At 46.7% G+C, this 25322-nt stretch overlaps 2 protein-coding genes across 9 annotated transcripts in view; both read left to right on the forward strand.

The window, feature by feature from the left end:
* The window catches only part of LOC308176075 (carbonic anhydrase-related protein 10-like), a gene marked incomplete at both ends in the record, with an annotated part of 44659 nt that extends 42621 nt beyond the window's left edge, over positions 1–2038 (forward strand). The window contains 2 exons of the mRNA XM_080550676.1: positions 46–220; positions 2016–2038. Of these exons, the coding sequence (XP_080406802.1) occupies positions 46–220; positions 2016–2038 (198 nt within the window). The remainder of the gene's footprint in view (positions 1–45; positions 221–2015) is intronic.
* Positions 2039–5288: 3250 nt separating this feature from the next.
* smarce1 (SWI/SNF related BAF chromatin remodeling complex subunit E1) lies at positions 5289–21260 on the forward strand. Of its 8 annotated transcripts, none has more exons than XM_080524753.1 (11): positions 5289–5321; positions 6568–6620; positions 7010–7053; positions 8642–8746; positions 12028–12120; positions 12818–12949; positions 13477–13654; positions 16134–16306; positions 17811–17912; positions 18171–18477; positions 19345–21260. In XM_080524753.1, the coding sequence occupies exons 2-11, from the start codon at positions 6614–6616 to the stop codon at positions 19608–19610; spliced, it is 1407 nt and encodes a 468-aa protein (XP_080380879.1). In that variant the 5' UTR covers positions 5289–5321; positions 6568–6613; the 3' UTR covers positions 19611–21260. The 8 variants fall into 8 exon arrangements, with proteins under 8 accessions (XP_080380879.1, XP_080380880.1, XP_080380883.1 ...); XM_080524754.1 differs by having other exon boundaries at positions 13477–13648; XM_080524757.1 differs by having other exon boundaries at positions 12028–12108.
* The last annotated feature ends 4062 nt before the right edge of the window (positions 21261–25322 follow it).

Here is a 25322-nt window from a genome sequence, read left to right on the forward strand (position 1 = left end):
TCCCCCTCCTCCCTCCCCTCCCCCTCCTCCCTCCCTCTCTCTCAGATGCATTCCCTGCGGCTGCTCAGTCAGAACGAGCCCTATAAGATCTTCCTGAGTATGAGTGACAACACGCGGCCGGCCCAGAGCCTCCTGCAGCGCTGCATCCGCACCAACATCAACTTCAGCAAGCAGGGACGCGACTGCCCCAACAACCGAGCCCTCAGACCCCAGTACCGAGGCAAGACTGTGGGCACGGGGACGGGTCGGTGGGTGGGTGGGTGGGTGGGTGTGTGTGTGAGTGTGGGGATGGGGTGTGTGTGTGTGTGTGAGTGTGGGGATGGGGTGTGTGTGTGTGTGTGTGTGTGGGGGGATGGGGTGTGTGTGTGTGTGTGTGTGTGAGTGTGTGTGTGTGTGTGTGAGTGTGTGTGTGTGTGTGTGTGTGTGAGACACGTTCTAATGCTTTGGCCCTCATATCGGGATCCGATAATGTAATGATCTGACTTTTCTTTCTGTGAATGTGAATACATGTCCGCGTTGTAGAAAATCAATTAAACACATCGCTAGTCAACTAACACAGCTTGTTTTGTGAGCCTGCTAACAATGTACAGTAGTGTTATAGTTAACTAGGTAGCAGTGGGGATTACTCACTGAATCCATTGCGTTGTTGCAGTATTTTGGCTTGGCTAGCGAGTTTGTGTTGTGATTCTCAACAACGTTGAAACGTAGTTCCGTGCTTCAAAAGAAAAGTCTGAACATTTTAATTGGTTGATGATATGTGGACCAAAAGACTAGTAAAAAAAAAAAAAAACATGTGTAACGTGTAACGTGTGTGTTTGTGTGTGTGTGTGTGTGTGTGTGTGTGTGTGTGTGTGCGTGCGTGTGTGTGTGTGTGCGTGCATGCGAATGTGCGTGCCTGTGTGGGTGTGTGCCTGCGTGCGTGTGTGTGTGTGTGCACACATCCTATCAACTCCAAATAGAAATCGAGTATTCTCGGAGGTATGCCAAAATCACTGTCTGCCAAGGACATTGTATTATTCATTCAGTGAAGCCAAACTTACATTCTAACATCATTAAATGGAAGGATAGCAGTTTGGATTTAATAAAGCCCCAGGAGTTTTTTTTTTTTGCAAGGTCGAAGTAAACAGTGTTGTGTAACTGTGTTTCTGTTCTCATGAAATCCAATCTGGAGAGGCTGGCGGAGGTAGAAATCGGAGGACGGGCTCATTGTATAACGCATGAAACGGAATAGAGGACGGCATCGGACATACAGGACGTCGTTTGATACCGTTCCTCATTCCGTTCCGTTCGCTACAGAGCGCCGCCCTGTCCTCCCATCAGCCTCCCCTGAATCCAATAATGTGTTGGCTCCATCTTCTCCAGCTCAAGAGAGGTCTGTAGGGAGAGCATAGTTCAAAATGAGCTGCTTCTGTGTAGGTTTTTCCTTTGTTTATCTCTCTCTCTCTCTCACACACATACGCACACATACACTCACATGCAGAAAAACACACACAGAAACACACATATACACACACACACAGATACAGATACAGAAACACACACACACACACACAGATACAGAAACACACACTCACTCACACACACGCACGCACACACACACGCACACACACACACACACATAAACTCACACACACACACACACAGATACAGAAACACACTCACACACAGATACAGAAACACACTCACACACACACACACAGATACAGAAACACACACTCACGCACACACACGCACGCACACACACACGCAGCACGCACACACACACACACATATAAACTCACACACACACACACACATATAAACTCACACACACACACACAGATACAGAAACACACTCACACACACACACAGATACAGAAACACACACTCACTCACACACACGCACGCACACACACACGCAGCACGCACACACACACGCAGCACGCACACACACACACATATAAACTCACACACACACACACACACACACACTCGGTTCTTTCCCTAACCATGGCAACTCTTTATTCTCTCTGCAGTAAACCAATGGCTTCTGAAATAGTTAACAAGATAAACACCTACAGAAGGAGGCTGGGACGACGAGGCTGGGACGACGTCCAGACCTGCCTGCCGCTTCACGACTCCAGCAGCGAGTGCCGTGTGCAAAGACTGCTTTCATACCTTCCTTTGGAAAAAAAAAAAAAATTCTCGAAATGCAAGAAAGAATTGCAATAAGACACAGAGAAAATGACGAGAAATGTGACTTTTTAGATTTACAAATTAAATCAACGAAAGACTGTGAACATTGTGACTTTTACAAGCCTAATACAGGACCAGATTAAATGCTTCTTTTTTCCCCCCCGAGTTTATCGAAGTGGTCTTTGGAGGAGAATTCAACCAGACTGTGCAATCTCTCTGTCTCACTGTTTGTTTGTCCTTTATATGGATCCCTGCCACGAGAGACAATCTGAGGGATATCTTCAATGACGTCGTCATGATGACGAGGGTCACATTCGCTTCCTCAGCCTCCAAAGATCCCAACAGACCGACAACCCCTCGAAATGACACGACCAAAATGTTGTCACGGCAACTGCAAATCAGGGGATGCTGTTCTCTGGAGTCATGATTGGTTAGATCTGCAGCAGGCGAGGCCGGTGGAGGCAGAAATCGGAGGACGTGCTCGTTGTAATGCGAGTAACGGAATGAGGATTAGTTTCCGCCGGCCTCCCCTGCTGCAGATCTAACCAATCACGACTTGTTTTGTTACCAACAGAATTCCGTAATCGAAAAGTTGTAGGAGGGTGCTCTGTTTTAGTGGTGAACGTCTCGCCTTGTAGATAACCTTGTTACTAACACACACACACACACACACACACACACACACACACACACAAAAACAGTATTGATGCTACACACAATAGACACAAGAGTATTTCACACGAGAGAATGTTGTGTTTCATATCTGCAGCAACACTTTTCTAGACAGTCTAGGCCTTTTCCCTAGTATCTTTTATCTGTTAAGTTGTTTACAATGTTCATTCACTGTGTTTGCTTAAATGTTTGAGAAAGTTATCTAAGACAAAAGAACACTTTACGTAAGGCTTGTGTATTGGACTGTAACTGTTTAAGAGTTGTGTGTGTGCAGCTGTTTGATGCTGAACGGAGCATGGGGAGGATGTGATTTGTCTACAAATTATTTTAGGCAGTCACTCACAAAGCATTCCTAATCAATTATTTATTCTCATTTTGGATTCAAAGCTGTGTAAGATGTTAGAGAGTGAGAGAGAGAGAGAGTGTGTGTGTGTGTGTGTGTGTGTGTGTGTGTGTGTGTGTGTGTGTGTGTGTGTGTGTGTGTGTGTGTGTGTGTCTGTGTCTGTGTGTGTCTGTGCGCGCGTGTGTCTGTGCGTGTGTGTGTCTGTGCGTGTGCGTGCACGCGTGTGTGTATGTCTGTGGGCAAACGCACGTACACACTCTCCTGGGCATTGTCTTTCTGATTAAAGAGGGTAAATTAACGCTGAACTATCTCTTTGTTTTCATATCAACCCACCAACACAAGGGGACTTCCACGTGCTACTGAACTCTGCCTGCAGATAAAACTGTAGGACTTCCCGTGGTCTCCCGGTGAGACTCTCTCTCCGCCATCTGATATGTATTCATAGGACGCTCTATCATCCGCTGCTGCTGTCGCCCCTGACTACAGCTACAGTCAGTCCGCTAGCGTTGCCTAGCAACCTACTTTACTGTGTATATATATACGATCTCTAGGATCCTCTGATAAATTAATTAATATTCATGATCTTTCAACATTCCCATGCCGGTCCGGGAGCGGATGATTGGTGGAGGTGGTTACCATGGTGCTCCTGGTGGTATACGGTATTGTTGCCTCTTCTTAACACACATGTAGGTCAGGTTAGATGCTGGGGCTAGGATCTCGTACTCCGCAATGAGCCACTCAACCACCGATATGTACATGATGATGATGATGATGATGATGATGATGATGATATTCAATCAATCAATCAAATTTATTTTTACAGCACTTGAATGTTGTGAAGTGCTTCACAACCAGAACAATACTAAACATTCTAAACAATAAATTCAGTACAAACAATGCGAACTAAATGATGATGGTGGTGGTGATAATGATGGTGGTGGTGGTGATGATGATGATGATGATGATGGTGGTGGTGGTGGTGATGATGATGATGATGGTGGTGGTGATGATGATGATGATGGTGGTGATGATGATGATGATAATACAGTATTGTCCAATGGGATTTCCCATTTCACAAGCTTTGTTAGAACTAATGATACACATACAGTATCTACACTGCCAATACATTTCAGTGATTGTTTGTTCTGCATCCTAAAGCTATATTGAAGCTTGTGGTTCCATGATTGTTTATTTGTGACTGAACAGAGATTAAACACTCTGATGGAAATAGAGAGAGAGAGAGAGCAAGTTGCTGCTGCTGGCCTAGACGCATGCAAAATAAACCGTCTCATTGCTTTGTTGAATTTGGGGCAGTTCTATAAAGAACAAAGTGAAAGAGAGAGAGAGAGAGAGAGAGAGAGAGAGAGAAGAGAGAAAGAGAAAGAGAGTACAATCAGTAGGAAAAGGACAGAACCATAGACTCAAGAGGCAGGGGACACACACAGTGACTGAGTGTGAGTGTGTGTGTGTGTGTGTGTGTGTGTGTGTGTGTGTGTGTGTGTGTGTGTGTGTGTGTGAGTGCGCAGTGTGTGTGCACGCCTATGGGTAACACATACTGAACATCACATGTCTGGTTTTGCATCTGTCCTCGTTGTCTCGACTGGGCAAGGCTGGGCAAGACTGGGCAAGGCTTCTCCCTTCTCCTTCCTGGGGCTGCCTGGACGGCAGTGGGATGCACTCCAATTTAGCTATCCTGGGAAACGGGGGGGGAGAGACTGGCTAATACTGTATATCCAGGTCACTTCCTGCATCATGGAGTCACTGGGGACTCTGCTACACTGACTGAAATCAGTTTGGTGCCTGCCAGAGTTTTTAAGTTTGGGATACTTTAATGCTAGATAATAGATGTATGTTCAGTAAGTGAAAGACCGACCGAGAATGGCATCCATAATACAGCATTTTCTTTTTTTCTTTTTTTTAGGATTTTATCAATTAAATTATGAGGACACTGCTGCCATCTAGTGGTATCGTACATACCCAGGATTCTATTTAATCACATCGTTCCGCCCTGAAACGGTAGGTGGCGGTATGCTCTAAACACAACCGAATTTCAACCCGCTGACACCCGCGCCACCACCGAAGCAAGCAGACGGCGCGCCGGGGGAACAAAGGAGCGGAGTTCAGAACCAGGGTGAGAAGCGCTTTCCTCTTTTTATCGCTTTTGTAAACATTGTACACATTTAGAGGTTGTTTACTACCCTTTGCCAATACGGGAAGACTATTATCCCCCTCTTAACTGTCGGTCAACCTAGACGATATGCTCTCAGATAAGCCCCACAAAGCGGAATGCAAATGAACCGATTTCACAGTTAGCTCGCTAGCTAAAGAGTGAGTTAGCTTCACCGCTAAGCTAGCCGGAGCTATTTAACCCCTAACTGATGTGTCTGAGAGGTGAGGGATGTAGGCTCGAATTCAAGAGATCGTTTGCAATACTTACTGTGTTAGTTTAGCTAGGTAGTAAGGGGATTTCTTCGAAACCTGAAACTAACCGACTTCCGATGCTAACGTTAGCAGGTGTGTGAGCTAGTTGGCACACGTCCTAGGCCGTAGTGAAGAGGCGAGCCCGGGGATATTCCCCCGATACCGACTCACACACTCACTCACACACACACACACTCACTCACTCACTCACTCACTCACACTCACACACTCACTCACACACACACACACACTCACTCACACACACACACACTCACTCACTCACACACTCACTCACACTCACTCTCACTCACTCACACACTCACTCACTCACACACTCACTCACACACTGCCTTTGTGCAGAGAGAAAAGATCAACGATATCGCTGAAAGTGACTTGTGTGCATTGCTGTGTATGTGCATTGCTGGGGAACCTGCATAGAAACAAACTGTCTTAATCGTCTCAAGTCAAGACGTCTTGACCGGTACATCTTCTAGTTTTCTGATAGCTTGCTGATGTAAATTGTACATGTTTTGTTATGATCTCACTTTCTTTATTACATGTTGTTGTTGTTGTTGTTGTTGTTGTTGTTGTTGTTGTTGTGAGCTGCTCTGGCCAAGGCATTTCCTTGCTTGTACTTGTATTCAATGATATGACAAATGAGTACAATATGATGTCTATATATTTTCATCCACGACACATTGAGAAAAGAATAATTTTTGACTAGCTATGTGGTTTTTTGCAGGTGGTGAAATTGACCAATGTTTCGTCTTAGTTGCTGATCTGTGACAGATGTGACAAAAGACCTTAACAACTGACTTAAACAAAATGCTTGTGAATGTGGGTTTGCACGTTAGCCGGATGAAAACATCCATTCATTTGCTACTTTGTCTGTCACTGTCACGTTCTCTCTTTGGACGTATAACAGCAAGCTCACTGTGTGCCTGTTTGTGTTACAGAGACCAATGAAGGAAGACGTTTGAACTCCACAACCCCTCAAACAAGATGTCTAGTAAGTAGACTTTAGACATTCAATGTTTTGCATTAAATCTGGGTCATTGTTGTGTTCACTGGTCAAATAGGACATGCCAGTGATGGGGAGACTTCTTAGGTTTTTGAGTACTTACATCAGTGAGATTGTAATGCATGGAGTTATTTCAACTTATTTGTACAATGAGCTGGTCCTCCATTTTCTAACTGCACCAGCCTCCACTGAAATACAATGCATCATGGGAGCCCATATAGAATGCACATGAATTGTAGAAATGCACCATTATTGCAAGGGTTAGATCTAGACATATCCTTAGTGGAACAATTGCCTAGTCTAATACAGTCTAATTCACCTGCTATAATTGACCATTTGTGCTGCTATTAATGTGTCCAACTTTTTCTTTTACACAGAAAGACCATCCTATGCCCCTCCCCCTACCCCTGCTCCCACAACAGTAAGTATCCAACACACCGTCCAATAGCTGTCCTCCTTTTTCTCCTAGTATTCAGGGAGGTGGTTGGGTACTTCCCGGAACTTCCAGACATTCTAAACAACTTTGCTCATGTTCCATTGGCCCCTGAAGACTTCTATGGGCCTGTTTGGCAGCGATTAGCCGTGACCAATTAGCCATGCTATGCTATCCCACTCACTACTAGCCATAACATATCGCTAGCAACGACGTTAGCTTAGGCAGCTAGTGGCGAAGGGTGAGCCTATGTATGCTTGTTTCATTATCAGCTCAAGCATCCCTTCCCGACATGTTGAAACACACTCTCTGACTAGGAGTGTGTTTGCAACATGTGGCTCTAAAGACACACACATACACACACCATCCTGCCTCCATCTGATTCCTTGAGAGCTTCCTTGTTACCCATGAAACGCCGTACAGAACTTTATAGAGGGACTTTGACCAGGCAGATATTCCTTTCAAGAGGATGCAACGTTCATAAACTTCTAGATTGAAATGTATTCTATGGTGATGCGGGCAGTTTCCCCAGATGCAGATTAACATTTACATTTACATTTTTGTCATTTAGGAGACGCCTTTTTCCAAAGCAACTTACAATCAATACATTTGACCTAAGCAAGGCAATCATCAATTCACCAGTCGTAGCAGGAAGAGTACTCTAGCTCAGGCCAGGGGCTACTGGCAGTCGTCGTGATAGAACAAGACACTTGAGAAGCATAAAACAGATTAATCTTACTCTTAAACTAGAAAGTACTTTCAGTGGAGAATCTCGATCAAATGTGTAGTTTTGTTTTGTTTTTTGTAGTCCAGGACTAGCCGCAATCTGTAGTGGTGGTCTAATGGAGAGTGAATTGGACTGGTGATCAGAAGGTCATGAGTTCAAATTCAAATCACACCTGGGAACACCACCACTGGTGTGCCGTTGAGTTTAGGGCACTTAGCCCTAAATTACTCCAGGGGTACCGTCCCTGTAATCTCTAAATGCAAATTGCTTTGGATAAAAGCATCTCTTAAATGGTAAAAATGTACAGAAATAAGAAAATGTATTTGGGAAACTAGCTCAGAGTGATGTTGGTTTGAAACAGTACATTTCTACCTGAACATTCTGGAACGTTGCACCCCTCCGTCCTCCCCTGGGTGTCCCACCCAGTGACCAGCTCTTCCCTCCTCTCCTCATCATCCCCCCTTTTCTGTTGCACTTCTCCTAGAACATTAAAGGTTGGTTTCCTGGACACAGATGAAGCTGAGTCACAGACTATAAAGCGTCCTCGATAGATAGACGGACGGACGGACATATAGACAGACAGACAGATAGATAGATCGGTTTAGAGTCGAGGACGAGGCTTAATCTGTGTCAGAGGAAGCCACCCCGTGTCAATAACACCATCACTTGCTGCTTTTTCGGAGATGACTGGCTGCTTTTGCATGGCATGCATGACTATACAAATCATAACCAAAAAGAAAAGACATACAAACAAACAAACAAAAATCTTCATTTTTATTTATTTGTCCTCCTCCTTCCTTCTTTGTGTCATTTCTCATTCGTATTTTGTCTCCATTTGTCTTCCATCAGCAAGTGCCCAGCACCCCTGGGTTTGTGGGGTACAACCCGTACAGCCATCTGGCCTATAACAACTACAGACTGGGAGGGAATGCCGGCGGCAACAGCAGGGTAATGGTAGGACCCACGCCAGCCGACCAGCGTTGCCTAGCAGCAGCGTCGCCGAGGCCGACGGAGGGAGAATTCCGGAGGACGGCCCTCATTGTGATGCACGGGACGGAATTACGGAATGGTTCCGCAATACAGTGCTAGCAGGCGGGGACTGGTGTTGGACCCGATTCCTCATTCCATGCCGTGCATTACAACGAGGGCCGGTCCTCCGGTTTTTTTCGACCTCCGCCGGCCTCCCCTGCTGCTGTCTACAGCCTGGAGGAGGGACGTGGAGGCTATTCCTATTCCCAGAACTTAGTAGAAACAGACCAGGATACATGGGGGGGGACTATATTCCCAGAAATAGAACCAGGAAAACTGGGACAGAAGGCCATGACATTTTTGGCTAAACACAATTCACGAAATACTCCTAAATCCGAAAACTTTTTTGGTGTGGAAGTCAATTGGAGAAGCCAGTCATTTAGCAGAACTTTAATTGGCAGGGAGGGAAGGACGGCTTTCTGAGTGATGGAAGGTTAGACTCCTCCCACACCTGAGTGACGCTCGGTTTCCTCCACCTCATTAGTCGGTCCACACCCCCTCCCCCCTCCCCTGTCAAACAGCCACACCCATCTCCTATCTTCATGTTTGATTGGCTATTGTTCCAGCATGATTCTGATTGCCCCCCCACCCCCCATGTCAGGCAGTGACCCACCAGCGCCATGCCCAGGCGGACCATCCCAGGCTCGTGACGTAGGCATGGTACTGGTTGGCGTCCCGGCACAGGGCAGCCGAAACCATAGTAGTACTAGTGGTAGTAGCAGTAGCAGTAGCAGTAGTTGTAGCAGTAGTAGTAGTAGTGGTGGTATAGTGTATGGTACAGTATAGTAACAGTAGCAGTAGTAGTAGTAGTAGCAGTAGTATAGTAACAGTAGTAGTAGTAGTAGTAATGGTAATAATAGTAGCAGTAGTAATGATAGTAGCAGTAGTAATAGTAGTAATAGCAGGAGTAGTAATAGTAGTAGTAGTAATAATAGCAGGAGTAGTAATAGTAGTAGTAGTATTAATAGTAATGGTAATAATAGTAGGAGTAGTAGTAGTAGTAATAGTAATGGTAGTAATAGTAGCAGTAGTTGTAATGGTAGTAGTAATAATAGTAATGGTAGTAGTAGTAGTAGTAGTAATAGTAGTAATGGTGGTAGTAGTAATGATAGTAATGGTAGTAATAATAGTAATGGTGGTAGTAGTAGTAATGGTAGTAGTAGTAGTAGTAATGGTGGTAGTAGTAATGGTAGTAATAATAGTAATGGTGGTAGTAGTAGTAATAGTAATGGTAGTAGTAGTAACAGCAGCGGTTAAGCTTAGCCTTCTCGTCTCAGCGTTCTGTGTGTTCAGACAGGAGAGGTGTGTGTTCAGACAGGAGAGGTGTGTGTTCAGTCAGGAGAGGTGTGTGTTCAGACAGGAGAGGTGTGTGTTCATTCAGGAGAGGTGTGTGTTCAGACAGGAGAGGTGTGTTCAGTCAGGAGAGGTGTGTGTTCAGTCAGGAGAGGTGTGTGTTCAGACAGGAGAGGTGTGTGTTCAGTCAGGAGAGGTGTGTGTTCAGACAGGAGAGGTGTGTTCAGTCAGGAGAGGTGTGTGTTCAGACAGGAGAGGTGTGTTCAGTCAGGAGAGGTGTGTGTTCAGTCAGGAGAGGTGTGTGTTCAGACAGGAGAGGTGTGTGTTCAGACAGGAGAGGTGTGTGTTCAGTCAGGAGAGGTGTGTTCAGACAGGAGAGGTGTGTGTTCAGTCAGGAGAGGTGTGTGTTCAGTCAGGAGAGGTGTGTGTTCAGTCAGGAGAGGTGCGTGTTCAGTCAGGAGAGGTGTGTTCAGTCAGGAGAGGTGTGTGTTCAGTCAGGAGAGGTGTGTGTTCAGTCAGGAGAGGTGTGTGTTCAGACAGGAGAGGTGTGTTCAGTCAGGAGAGGTGTGTGTTCAGACAGGAGAGGTGTGTGTTCAGACAGGAGAGGTGTGTGTTCAGACAGGAGAGGTGTGTTCAGACAGGTGAGGTGTGTGTTCAGTCAGGAGAGGTGTGTTCAGACAGGAGAGGTGCGTGTTCAGTCAGGAGAGGTGTGTGTTCAGACAGGAGAGGTGTGTGTTCAGTCAGGAGAGGTGTGTGTTCAGTCAGGAGAGGTGTGTGTTCAGTCAGGAGAGGTGTGTTCAGACAGGAGAGGTGTGTGTTCAGACAGGAGAGGTGTGTGTTCAGTCAGGAGAGGTGTGTGTTCAGTCAGGAGAGGTGTGTTCAGTCAGGAGAGGTGTGTGTTCAGTCAGGAGAGGTGTGTGTTCAGTCAGGAGAGGTGTGTGTTCAGTCAGGAGAGGTGTGTTCAGACAGGAGAGGTGTGTGTTCAGACAGGAGAGGTGTGTGTTCAGTCAGGAGAGGTGTGTGTTCAGTCAGGAGAGGTGTGTTCAGTCAGGAGAGGTGTGTGTTCAGTCAGGAGAGGTGTGTGTTCAGTCAGGAGAGGCGTGTGTTCAGTCAGGAGAGGCGTGTTCAGACAGGAGAGGTGTGTGTTCAGTCAGGAGAGGTGTGTGTTCAGTCAGGAGAGGTGTGTGTTCAGTCAGGAGAGGTGTGTGTTCAGTCAGGAGAGGTGTGTGTTCAGTCAGGAGAGGTGTGTGTTCAGTCAGGAGAGGTGTGTTCAGTCAGGAGAGGTGTGTGTTCAGTCAGGAGAGGTGTGTGTTCAGTCAGGAGAGGTGTGTGTTCAGTCAGGAGAGGTGTGTGTTCAGACAGGAGAGGTGTGTGTTCAGTCAGGAGAGGTGTGTTCAGTCAGGAGAGGTGTGTTCAGTCAGGAGAGGTGTGTGTTCAGTCAGGAGAGGTGTGTGTTCAGTCAGGAGAGGTGTGCCACGCCCACACGGGTCACCTGTGTAGCTGCTCCCTCCCCAGCCCTGACAACAGACCCAACCACAACATGGTCATTTTCACTTGAACCCCCCCCCCCACTTCATAGTACATGTTGTTGTGATTCATTTTGTTTGTATTGCAGAATAAAGTGAGGCCCAGAGTCAAATACTCCAACACACACACACACACACACACACACACACACACTCACACCTATGACCTATATTGGTCAATAACAACTATTTGAACCAAACAGTGTGTGTGTGTGTGTGTGTCACACCGTTGCTTTATCCAGTCAGATTTCAGTTTCCCACCAGTCATGTGACTCACCTTTACTAACTGGCTGATCTCCAACAACCATTTTCCTCCTTTGACCTCTTCACTGTTCTCTCCACCCCCTCCCCTGTCTATCTCTCTCTCTCTCTCTCTCTCTCACCCAGAATTCCACAGGGATCACGGTCCCCAAGCCGCCCAAACCGCCAGATAAGCCGCTGATGCCCTACATGCGGTACAGCCGGAAGGTAAGCAGGAAGGTAAGACACCCCGGTGTCTGCTTTTACTGCTTGTACAGGGGGGAGACACCTACCCACCCAGGGGGGGGGGGGGTACCCACCCACCTACCTACCTACCTACCTACCCACCCAGCCTCCTGGCCTGCTCTCTGGGCTGGGACGGCAGGGAAGTGACCTTCCCACCCCTCCCTCTCCTCTCCTCTCCCCCCCCTCCCCTCTCTCTCTCTCGTCGATGACCCCCCAAGTGGTATGTTCCGATTCCTCCGGATGGAGGGTCGGAGGTTGGAGACGGCAGAGTTGACACCACCACCATCGGGACCCACCTTCTCCCGCCGTTGTTGTTGTCGTCGTTGTTGTTGTTGTCGACTGTTGTGTTGTGTGTGATGGGACCCTATCACCCTGTGTCTGTGTGATCTGCTGTGCGTTTCTCTCCTGGTCTTCAACTCTTCCTGATCTCTCCCGGTCTTAACCCTCTTTCACCCCTCTGTAGTTCCTAGTCTTCTTCCTCATAAGTACATTACACCAGACTCCCAGCCAGCGGTGGCTCCTCTGTGTTCACCGTGTGTGTGTGTGTGTGTGTGTGTGTGCCTGTGTGCGTGTACGCGCCTGTGTGTGTGTGTGTGCGTGTGTGCCTGAACGTGTCGTGTGCCTGTGTGTGCGTGCGTGTGCCTGTGTGTATGTGCACGTGCGTGTGTGCCTGTGTGTGTGCGTGCTCCAGGTATGGGACCAGGTGAAGGCCTCCAACCCTGACCTGAAGCTGTGGGAGATCGGGAAGATCATAGGAGGCATGTGGAGGGACCTGACGGACGAGGAGAAGCAGGACTACCTCAACGAGTACGAGGCTGAGAAGGTGAGGCATCACCAGAAGGAGCCTCGCTGTCGCCTTATGACGATGTCACATCGCTGAGACGTGTTGCAGATGCGGCTGCGGACGAAATCAGGATCAGAATTGCTTTTATTTTTTATTGTACATTATCTAATGTACAGGTACACAGAGTGAAATTGTTAGGTTCGGGTTCTTCGACATTGGCATTGCAGCAGAATACAAAAATCAACAGTAATTAATAGAATGAAGCAGAATACAAAATCAACAACAGCAGCAATAGCTAGATGACGATATTAGCCCAATAGATTGTGATGCCGTAACCGTTTTTTGTGTTGTTGTTGACACACCTGGCCTAACAGACGTGACATTTCCCTCCCTCTCTCTCTCCCCCCCCCCCTCTCTCCTCCTCACCCTTCCTCTCTCTCTCTCCCCCTCCCTCTCTCTCCCTCCTCCCCTCTCTCTCCCTCCCTATAACTCCCTCCCTCACCCTCTTTCACTCTCTCTCCCCTCCCCCCCCTTTCGCTCTCTCTCCCTCTCCCCCCCTCCCCCAGATTGAGTACAATGACTCTCTGAAGGCCTACCACAACTCTCCGGCCTACCTGGCCTACGTCAACGCTAAGAACCGCGCGGAGGCGGCGCTGGAGGAGGAGTCCCGGCAGAGGCAGACCCGGGTGGAGAAGGGCGAGCCCTACATGAGCATCCAGCCCGCCGAAGACCCAGACGGTAAACGTAATGACCACAGTGGTACGGTCAGATACCACGTCTTCTTACTGGAACTGCTGGAGCCGGTGGCGGCTGAGGCCGAGCATTTGCATGGACATGGATGTGTCGCCTGGGACTGGGAGATGTTGAGATGACGTTATCGCTATCAGTGATGACTGTATGAAAATACAATTAGAGTTGATGAAATACTCTCTTCGCCGTCAGTAATAATATTATTTAAAATACAATTAGAATTGATAAATAAACATTTTTTTTAAAAATACATTTGCTTTATTATTGTTCTCGTGAGTTAGTCTTAATGTTCTTTAACTCTTAAACAACTTTTTTATTGGCTTTTGTGGCTTTTACAAAGAAGAACACATGCATATACATATTTGTGAAACAATGAAAATGTCAAACAACATAATAATAATACTAATTTGCATCTTCCAAGATGGCCGCCCCTTTAACGGTCCTCTTCTTCCTGTAGACTATGACCCCTCTAACGGCCCTCTTCTTCCTGTAGACTATGACCCCTCTAACGGTCCTCTTCTTCCTGTAGACTATGACCCCTCTAACGGCCCTCTTCTTCCTGTAGACTATGACCCCTCTAACGGCCCTCTTCTTCCTGTAGACTATGACCCCTCTAACGGCCCTCTTCTTCCTGTAGACTATGACCCCTCTAACGGTCCTCTTCTTCCTGTAGACTATGACCCCTCTAACGGCCCTCTTCTTCCTGTAGACTATGACCCCTCTAACGGCCCTCTTCTTCCTGTAGACTATGACCCCTCTAACGGTCCTCTTCTTCCTGTAGACTATGACCCCTCTAACGGCCCTCTTCTTCCTGTAGACTATGACCCCTCTAACGGTCCTCTTCTTCCTGTAGACTATGACCCCTCTAACGGCCCTCTTCTTCCTGTAGACTATGACCCCTCTAACGGCCCTCTTCTTCCTGTAGACTATGACCCCTCTAACGGTCCTCTTCTTCCTGTAGACTATGACCCCTCTAACGGTCCTCTTCTTCCTGTAGACTATGACCCCTCTAACGGCCCTCTTCTTCCTGTAGACTATGACCCCTCTAACGGTCCTCTTCTTCCTGTAGACTATGACCCCTCTAACGGCCCTCTTCTTCCTGTAGACTATGACCCCTCTAACGGTCCTCTTCTTCCTGTAGACTATGACCCCTCTAACGGTCCTCTTCTTCCTGTAGACTATGACCCCTCTAACGGCCCTCTTCTTCCTGTAGACGATGACCCCTCTAACGGCCCTCTTCTTCCTGTAGACTATGACCCCTCTAACGGTCCTCTTCTTCCTGTAGACTATGACCCCTCTAACGGCCCTCTTCTTCCTGTAGACTATGACCCCTCTAACGGCCCTCTTCTTCCTGTAGACTATGACCCCTCTAACGGCCCTCTTCTTCCTGTAGACTATGACCCCTCTAACGGTCCTCTTCTTCCTGTAGACTATGACCCCTCTAACGGCCCTCTTCTTCCTGTAGACTATGACCCCTCTAACGGTCCTCTTCTTCCTGTAGACTATGACCCCTCTAACGGCCCTCTTCTTCCTGTAGACTATGACCCCTCTAACGGCCCTCTTCTTCCTGTAGACTATGACCCCTCTAACGGCCCTCTTCTTCCTGTAGACTATGACCCCTCTAACGGTCCTCTTCTTCCTGTAGACTATGACCCCTCTAACGGTCCTCTTCTTCCTGTAGACTATGACCCCTCTAACGGCCCTCTTCTTCCTGTAGACTATGACCCCTCTAACGGTCCTCTTCTTCCTGTAGACTATGACCCCTCTAACGGTCCTCTTCTTCCTGTAGACTATGACCCCTCTAACGGCCCTCTTCTTCCTGTAGACTATGACCCCTCTAACGGCCCTCTTCTTCCTGTAGACTATGACCCCTCTAACGGTCCTCTTCTTCCTGTAGACTATGACCCCTCTAACGGTCCTCTTCTTCCTGTAGACTATGACCCCTCTAACGGCCCTCTTCTTCCTGTAGACTATGGCCCCTCTAACGGCCCTCTTCTTCCTGTAGACTATGACCCCTCTAACGGTCCTCTTCTTCCTGTAGACTATGACCCCTCTAACGGCCCTCTTCTTCCTGTAGACTATGACCCCTCTAACGGTCCTCTTCTTCCTGTAGACTATGACCCCTCTAACGGCCCTCTTCTTCCTGTAGACTATGACCCCTCTAACGGTCCTCTTCTTCCTGTAGACTATGACCCCTCTAACGGCCCTCTTCTTCCTGTAGACTATGACCCCTCTAACGGCCCTCTTCTTCCTGTAGACTATGACCCCTCTAACGGCCCTCTTCTTCCTGTAGACTATGACCCCTCTAACGGTCCTCTTCTTCCTGTAGACTATGACCCCTCTAACGGCCCTCTTCTTCCTGTAGACTATGACCCCTCTAACGGCCCTCTTCTTCCTGTAGACTATGACCCCTCTAACGGCCCTCTTCTTCCTGTAGACTATGACCCCTCTAACGGCCCTCTTCTTCCTGTAGACTATGACGACGGGTTCTCCATGAAGCACACGGCCGCGGCCCGGTTCCAGAGGAACCACCGCCTCATCAGCGACATCCTCAGTGAGATCGTGGTCCCGGACGTCCGCTCCGTGGTCACCACGGCCCGCATGCAGGTCCTCAAACGCCAGGTCCAGTCTCTCATGGTGCACCAGGTAGGAACACACACACACACACACATACACTAATGTGTACACGCAAAAACACACACACACACACTGTGTACACTCACAAACATACACAAACACACTAATGTGTACACACACACACTAGCGTATGTAGACACACACTAATGCGCACACACACTGTTACACTAATGTATACACTCACAAACACTAATGTGTACACGCAAATACACACACACACACACACACTCACTGTGTACACACACATACACTAATGTACGCACACACACACTTACACTAATGTACACACACACACACACTAATGTACACACACACTTACACTAATGTACACACACATACAGTAATGTACACACACACACATGCTAATGGACACACACACACTAATGCGCACACACACACATACATGGGTAAACACAGTCACACCCAGGACCAAACAGCTGGATTGATGAATGAATGAATGAATGGACTTTATTGTCATTGCTACAGTACAGGTACCAAACAACGAAATTTAGGAGGGGTGTCTCCCCTGGTGTTAGGAAAGGAAAAAAAAAAAAAACTTTTAGAAAAAGAATAAAATCACAAGAAGGTAAGGAGCTGGTTTACATAAATAAAGGCTATGTACACAATCCACTGTACTATACTGCACAGATAGTCAACTAGGGTTGTCATATTGCACAATAGTATTTTTTTACGTTATTTAAAGTGTCACAGTTTGCAGGCTTGAAATGTACATGTTTGTGCCTCAGCACTAGCTGCCATACAATCCGTCCAGACTGTCCTGGGCCCAGAACTTAGGTCTTTGCTGTGTTCAGGGCCTTGACGGCCCTGTGGTAGAAGCAGTTCTTCAGTCTGTTTGTCTTAGCGGCCGGGGTCCTGTACCTCCTTTTCGAGGGCAGCCTGATAAAGTGTACGTGCCCAGGGTGGGTCGGGTCCCTGGAGATCTTGGAGGCCTTCCTGAGACAGCGTGTGTTGTACAGCTCTTCCAGAGAGGGGAGATAACCCTAACCAGGGTTCCCACGGGTCCTTGAAATCCTTGAAAGTTTATGAATTTGAGAAAAAATCAAGGTCTTAAAAGTTTTGAAAATAGACATGGGTCATTGAAAGTGCTTGAATTCCCCTCTCTCTCTCTCTCTCTCTCTCAAAATAAAACGTAGCTCGTCAACTAGTAAATAAGTCTCTGTATTGCTTAACTTAACACATATTTCACAATATATTGTTTTGCTGTGCTGTGGTAGAGAAGGCAAGAGACCATCTAGTGTTTGCACACAATTAAAAAGCCTCTCTTTTTAATTGTTGTCTGTGAGCGGATAGTTCCTATTATATAAGTCTCAAACTATGCCTTGAATTTGAGGGAATTGAGTCTTGAAAGTACTTGAAAGGTGCTTGAATTGTATGTTTCAGAAGGTGTGGGAACCCTGCCTAACCCTAACATGAAGGTTGCAGCACCAGTGTCCGGGCACACCTCACCTGTTGTTGTTGTTGTTGTTGTTGTTGTTGTTGTTGTTGTTTACAGAGGAAGCTGGAGGCGGAGTTGCTACAGATAGAGGATCGTCACCAGGACAAGAAGAGGCGGTTCCTGGAGACCACGGACTCCTTCAACAGCGAACTCAAACGGGTACGGAGATGTCCTGTAGATGTCCATGAGAGAGAGAGACGTTTTGTCTCCAGCTGTGTAGCCAGAAGTTAGATCTGTTATGTTTTGTCTCCAGCTGAGTAGCCTGAAGTTAGATCTGTTATGTTTTGTCTCCAGCTGAGTAGCCAGAAGTTAGATCTGTTATGTTTTGTCTCCAGCTGTGCAGCCAGAAGTTAGATCTGTTATGTTTTGTCTCCAGCCGAGTAGCCTGAAGTTAGATCTGTTATGTTTTGTCCCCAGCTGTGCAGCCAGAAGGTGGAGGTGGACATGGAGAAGCTTGCAGCGGAGATGGCAGCAGCGGAAGAGGCAGCGCGCCGGCGGGCGGAGGAGAGGGAGAGAGAGGCCGCAGAGCAGGCGGAGAAGGCCGCCCAGGCTCAGGAGCAGCAGCAGGCTACTGCGGCGGAGGCTAACGCTAATGCTACGGGGGCTAGCGCCAACGCGGCATCGCAGCCCAGTCCCGAGCAGAACCCCGCTAGCGCTACGGCTAACGCCAACGCCACCACAGAGACCAAGGAGGAAGAGGACAAGCCGACACCTATGGAGACAGGTTAGTTGGTTCAAACACAGTCACACACATACACACACACACACACACACAGAACACAAACGGCCATCAACCTTGTGTGGTCTCCACGACACTTCCTAACCAATAGCCTTTGTTTGTTGATCTGTAGCTGCTTGTGACAAACGTTAGCGAGAACGTCTAACTCTAAGTCTAAAATTCCATATTAACTGATGAAATAAATGGTAAATAATATCTTGCTGTGTGACTCCTTATGCCGAATAAGCCCCTTGTTCGGTCAACATCCTTTTAGTTAGCAACTGTGCTAACTGACTGCAATCCAAAGAGCTTACGTTCCGTAGCTAAATTCAGCCACTTCAGTAGGCACTCCAGTAACAGCAAAACACCACTTTAAAACAAGTTTATTCATTCATAAAAATCCATATGTCCATAATTTGCTCTGGGAAAACCCAATCCACAGATTTATCGGCAGTGCTTTATCAGACGAATATGTGGCGATATACAGATATTTCTGTGAAAGTCCAATATCGGACAATAATATCGGTGTTCCGATATGTCGGGCTCTACTTTGAACTGACCATTTTGGTCGACACGTTGCGGACCGAAACTCTTGAGAGTCACACGGTGAGGGCGTACTAGTGACGACTTAGTGACGGAATAGTGATTTGCGCACCCACACACACACACACACATGCTCTCTCTCTCTCTCTTTCTCTCTCTCTCTCTCTCTCTCTCTCTCTCTCTCTCTCTCTCTCTCACACACACATACACACACACACACACACACCCTCTCTCTCACACACACACACTCGCCCTCTCTCTCTCTCACACACACACACACACACACAGTCTCACACCTTTACTGACACTCTCTGTTCCCCTTCCCCTCAGACGAGGTTCCGCCCCCGGCGGAGGCAGCGGAGGCCCAATCAGAAGCAGAGGAAGGCACGCCGCAGACCCCCACCCCCGGGGAGAAGCAGAGCCAATCGGAGCCCGCCGAGAGCGCCACGGACGAGGGCACCAACGACAGCACGGCCCCCTCGGAGAGCAGCACCACCACCGGCCCCACCGGGGCCGACACCCCGGCCCCCGAGCCCACCACCACCCCCACCCCCCCAGAGGAACCACCACCACCCCCACCCAGCCAACCTCAATAACACCTCAGATCAGCATCTATGGGCTTCTTTCCAATACTCTAGAAGTGCTTCCTTCCTTCCTTCCTTACTTCCTTCCTTCCTTCCTTCCTCTCTCCTTTCCTTGAAGAAAACCACTGATCTGTCATGGCTCGGGTGGGTGGAAGCGGCACAGTTTCGAGGCCTGCTTTGACCAGTCCGGTCAGGTCAGGTCAGGGGTTTCCCTCAGGGGAAAGGGATGCATTTTAACAGTGTTAACAGAACTGGAGTACAGTAGTCTTCGCCCCTGGGGGGGGTGGGAGGTGTTCCACAAGGTTCAGATAGAAACGCGCCCTGTTGAACAGGTGTCGGGGGTCTGTTATGTAGACGGAAGGGAGTCATGTCCGCTCCGTAAGGTATATTTCTATCTGCAACTTTGTGCGTTCGTTCTTTCCACCATGCTGCATACACCAATGGAGGCTGGTGGTGGAGGTAGAAATCGGGGCAGGGGGCGTGCTCGTTCTAATGCGTGTAACAGAACGAGGAATGGTGTCAAATGTTTTGATTCAGGAATTTATTTTAATGTTTTGCCTCCACTGTTGTCCTATAAACATCTCCCCAGCTGCGAGGCCTTACTTGGGCACTCGGGTAAATTGACCACGGATTGGATAGATGTAACCAAGATGGCGGGAATTCCAACAAGCCTATATCAGGGGGCTAGCCTGAGATTCTACCATTTTGTTTATGAGCTGTTCAACCCTTTTCAAATCTAACCGCAGCCAAGGGGTTGTTTCTGAACACAACACTGGCTCCTTGGAGCTGCAGAGGGGACGTGCTTGTTCTAGCGTAGCACTAACACACCCACAAAATCCATCGAAGGGGTTTTACACACTACAGGGCCAACCCGAACCATACCAGTGGCTGGCTTGGATATTTTTCTCTCATATTGACAGACACACACACACACACACACACACACACACACACACAAGGGGGTTGTGGGAGAGGCAGTCATTGTACTTTCCAGCACTGTTTCAGCAACTATGGTGGATGCCTAACCCAGTACAGGTCGGTTTGGCTCTGTAGTGTAAATTACGCTGTTCCTTACATGACACGCTGTTCCTTACATGACACGCTGTTCGCTGACGTTCTGAGTTCTGACTTCTATGTTCTAGGTTCTGAGTTCTGAGTTCTAGGTTCTATGTTCTGAGTTCAGGTTGGGGTTAGGGTTAGCCTGGGTCTAAATGGGGGTCTGTTTTGTTGAACCAGGTGTGTTAGGGCTGGGTTGGGACAGATCCATGCACCCCCAAGGAGCTGTAGTTGAAGCCCAACCAGAGCCACAGCTGGGCATCATTCTACTACCTGATGTGTTCTGTTCCCACTGTCGCCCTCTTATTTGTTATTTTTGTTTTATTTTTACATTAAAATCTACATTAAGCTATTTTTGTTGCCTCCTTTTTTTTTTGCGAACTGTTAGATAGCGTTCCTATAGGCCGAGGACTGTTGGTCATCAATTGATTTTTTTATTGATACATTTATTGATTTCAGAATTCCAATGTCATGTCATGACCAACCGCTGAATTGTTATAGACAACATAAATGTAACCTCACACATTCGACTGTTTTTACTTGAATTTGAATGATTCTAGAATGCCTCTGCATTTTGAATCTTTTTTTGTACTGTCAAAAACTTCTCTGCCCAAATAAAAAAACGATTTCTGTCTTTATGATCAGTGTGGTTTATTTTGAATGTTGTACCCTGCAATGACAATAACGTTGAATGTAATTACCACAATATATGATGAAGTAAATATTTCAGGGTTCCCGCGCTGGTCTTAAAAAGCCTTAAAGTCTAAAATCCAGCAATCTGATTATTAGGTCTAAAAAGTAGGTGCTAGGTCTAAAAAATGAGATTAGCTTGTCCTGCAAGGAAATGAGTCCGACCACATCTATTTACGTGGAAATTAATAAAGCTGGAACCAAAAAAATGCACATACACACGACACACCACTCCCCCTACAGCTAAAGGGCTACAGAATAGATTAACATGGAGGGAACACATTAAATAAAAAATATTGTGTATCAGTGCAAAAAAAGTTATAAATGTGATGAGATGCCTTGTAGGGTTGGACTGAGGAGCTGAGATGGCATCCTTGAAATATATATATTTTTTTAATGCACCCAAATGCACTGCCAGTTTACATTAGAGATGCAACCTCAGCAAATATGTTCAAGTCAAGACTAAAAACCCATCTTTTTAATATTGCCTTTAACTGACTAAATAATTAAATTAAGATTATAAAACCCCATCCTTTTAATAATGCTTTTAAATTACAAAATAATTAAATTAAGATTATATAATGATTAAAGCACTTTGAGCTGCAATGTTTGCAGGAAAAGTGCTATACAAATAAAGTTATTATTATCATTGTGTGTGTGTGTGTGTGTGTGTGTGTGTGTGTGTGTGTGTGTGTGTGTGTGTGTGTGTGTGTGTGTGTGTGTGTGTGTGTGTGTGTGTGTGTGTGTGTGTGTGTGTGTGTGTGTGTGTGTGTGTGTGTGTGTGTGTGTGTGTGTGTGTGTGTGTGTGTGTGTGTGTGTGTGTGTGTGTGTGTGTGTGTGTGTGTGTGTGTGTGTGTGTGTGTGTGTGTGTGTGTGTGTGTGTGTGTGTGTGTGTGTGTGTGTGTGTGTGTGTGTGTGTGTGTGTGTGTGTGTGTGTGTGTGTGTGTGTGTGTGTGTGTGTGTGTGTGTGTGTGTGTGTGTGTGTGTGTGTGTGTGTGTGTGTGTGTGTGTGTGTGTGTGTGTGTGTGTGTGTGTGTGTGTGTGTGTGTGTGTGTGTGTGTGTGTGTGTGTGTGTGTGTGTGTGTGTGTGTGTGTGTGTGTGTGTGTGTGTGTGTGTGTGTGTGTGTGTGTGTGTGTGTGTGTGTGTGTGTGTGTGTGTGTGTGTGTGTGTGTGTGTGTGTGTGTGTGTGTGTGTGTGTGTGTGTGTGTGTGTGTGTGTGTGTGTGTGTGTGTGTGTGTGTGTGTGTGTGTGTGTGTGTGTGTGTGTGTGTGTGTGTGTGTGTGTGTGTGTGTGTGTCACGAATTACATCAAGGCTGGATTATGGGATTAGATGTGATCCAAGCCCAGACCCTCAAATTGTGCATAGGAGCAGCAAGAACATCACCTGGTGTGCCATACAAGTCGAGGCTGGAGAAATGCAGCTGTGTTTACGCAAGCTGTGTGGACAAGTGGACAAACAAGCTGCTGTAAAACAAAACTGTTTATTTCTTTCATTTTTAAGTTTTCCCTGTCAAATATACCGTCCAAACACAGTCCGGTAGGTGGCGGTAAAGCGCCTCAAGTTGGTCGCAATCTGTAATAACATTTCGACTAGGCAGAATGAAAGTTAAAGATATCTCCAATTTGAGATATCAATCATTAAAATGAATTTCAAGATATCTATAACTTTATAATAGATATCTACAATTAAATTACGACTATTCCTAATTCCAGTTTGAGATATCTACAACTTCATTCAAGATATCTTCAACTTAATTTAAGATATTTTAAAGGACAATGTAAATATCTTGAATTAATGGGAATTAAAGATATCTTGAACTGGAATTATGACTAGTCAGAATGAAACCGTAGATATCTGAAACTGTAATTACAACTAGTCATAATTCAGTTGCAGATATCGGCAATGTGAATAGCTGATATCTACAACTGAATTGTAGATATCTGTAATGACAAACCCCATACACTTGAATGGCAAAATAAATTTGAATCTTACTAGTCAAAATATAATTAAAGATATCTTGAATTTGAGTTTTGACTAGGCAAAATGATGTTGCAGATATCAGTAATGAATATCCATTGTAGCTAATAAATGTTAAAACGGCTTGCCATAAAGGATCATGCTTTGAATACACACTAAGCAGATACTGGGGCATACCTGTATTTTGTTTCTCTTTCTGGAAAGCCCTCTCCATGCTCTGTCTTGCAAACTCTATGTTGGCCGCCATTACTCTTTTCTTTTCAATCTTTTCCCTCTCTCCAATTCTGTCTTCAGGACATCTTCTGTATTCTTTCTCACCTCCTCTTTCACCTCCTTCTCCCTCCTTTCCACCATATTAATTATCATCCCATCTATCTCTTCTCTCACACGTTTAATGTCACCTTCTTTCTCCTTCAGGAATTTCTCTCTCTCTCTCTCTCGACTTCTACCCCCTTTGTCTTTTCCATCCTCTCTTTCACTTGGGTCAATTCATTCTTATTGCCCTTTAGTCAAATCTATATACATTAGCACAATAAAACCACAACATCGATTTTATTATGTTGAGTAAGGATTTATTCAGCTAAAATATGTTTTTGTATTTTTCATATTTTACATCAGATAAAAAATGCAAGAGTACGGTCAATAGGTCTAAGTAAAAAGAAGACAAGAATAATCATAATTTTAAAAGGCACATTTCTCCTTCCCTTCAAGTCAAGAGTGCTTTGCATCACAAATGTGATGAAGTAAAAGCTTCGATACCAAACCATAGGAGGTGGAATGGAGCTTGTGATCGCTGCCATCCTCTATTTGCCACTCAATGGAGCAAACGCCAACAAGAGGGAGAGTTCACATTCAGGCCAATGTCAGTGAAAGTTATCAATCTAACTAAACAAATAATGGACTAAAAAACTAAGGGATGTACTGTTACGTCTGTGTTTACGACAGCTTGGGCTTTACGACATGTGCCGTATTACGTTTTGTGTTAGACTCGTGTTTTTGATTAAATGGAGTACACGTTCCAACTTGAAGCTCTGAGTTCAGTCTCAATTATTGAACACAACATTGGCGACGAGCGATGGCTGATTGTTCTCTACCAACACCCCCTCCTTTCCTAGCAGTCCCGGCAGAACCACCGATTCCGTGGGGCCGCTGGATTTCCTCTTTCGAAACATATATCCTAGCCGCCGGTTTGGAGGATGTATCAGACAAGAGGAAATGCGCGCTGCTGCGGCACTGCCTGGGAACGGAGGGTCAGCGCGTGTTTGGAACTCTTGGCACTGCGGCGAGATACACAGACGCTGTGGAACTATTGAAGGAACACTTCGCCCCTCCACAAAGCGCTCTTCTCCGCCGCGTCATATTCAGACGAAGACACCAACGAACAGGTGAGACAGTGACACAGTATGTGGCTGATCTGCGGGGCTTGGCGAGCTTATGCAAGTTCGGGGCATTGCAGAACGAGATGATAAGAGACCAACTCATCTTGCACACGAACTGTGACAAGATTAGGGAAAGACTGTTACTGGAAAATGATGAACTTACATTATCAGCAGCTCTGAACATGGCGGTCCAGGTTGAAACAGCTTTAGAATGTGCAGTTAGTTTTTCAGCCTCTCCCAGCTCACCGGCAGAGGGCGCGCACAGCCTACAGGTGCCCCTCCTCCACGTGAGTGCAACCAGCGGCGGGGAGAGCATTTTACTGGCCTCTCGGTCACGCGACCAGCCACACCAGCCGTGTGGGAATTGCGGCTCTTCTGCACACAATTCAAGAGCTCAGACATGCCCAGCCCGTGGTAAAACCTGCTCCAACTGCGGGAGACTAAACCACTTTCACAAGGTCTGCAGGTCTGCCCCAGCTAGAGCTTCCCAGTCACCTACCACAGTCATCCATAATGTCAGCTCAGGAAGAGCGCCATTCAAAACATGCTCGTTGGTGGTTGGTGATGTCACTCTGCCGCTCCTCCTAGACACTGGAGCCACAGTGTCCCTTGTGAACTTG

The sequence above is a fragment of the Nansenia antarctica genome, assembly GCF_963989245.1.
Source record: "Nansenia antarctica genome assembly, chromosome: 2".
NCBI lineage: Eukaryota > Metazoa > Chordata > Actinopteri > Argentiniformes > Microstomatidae > Nansenia > Nansenia antarctica.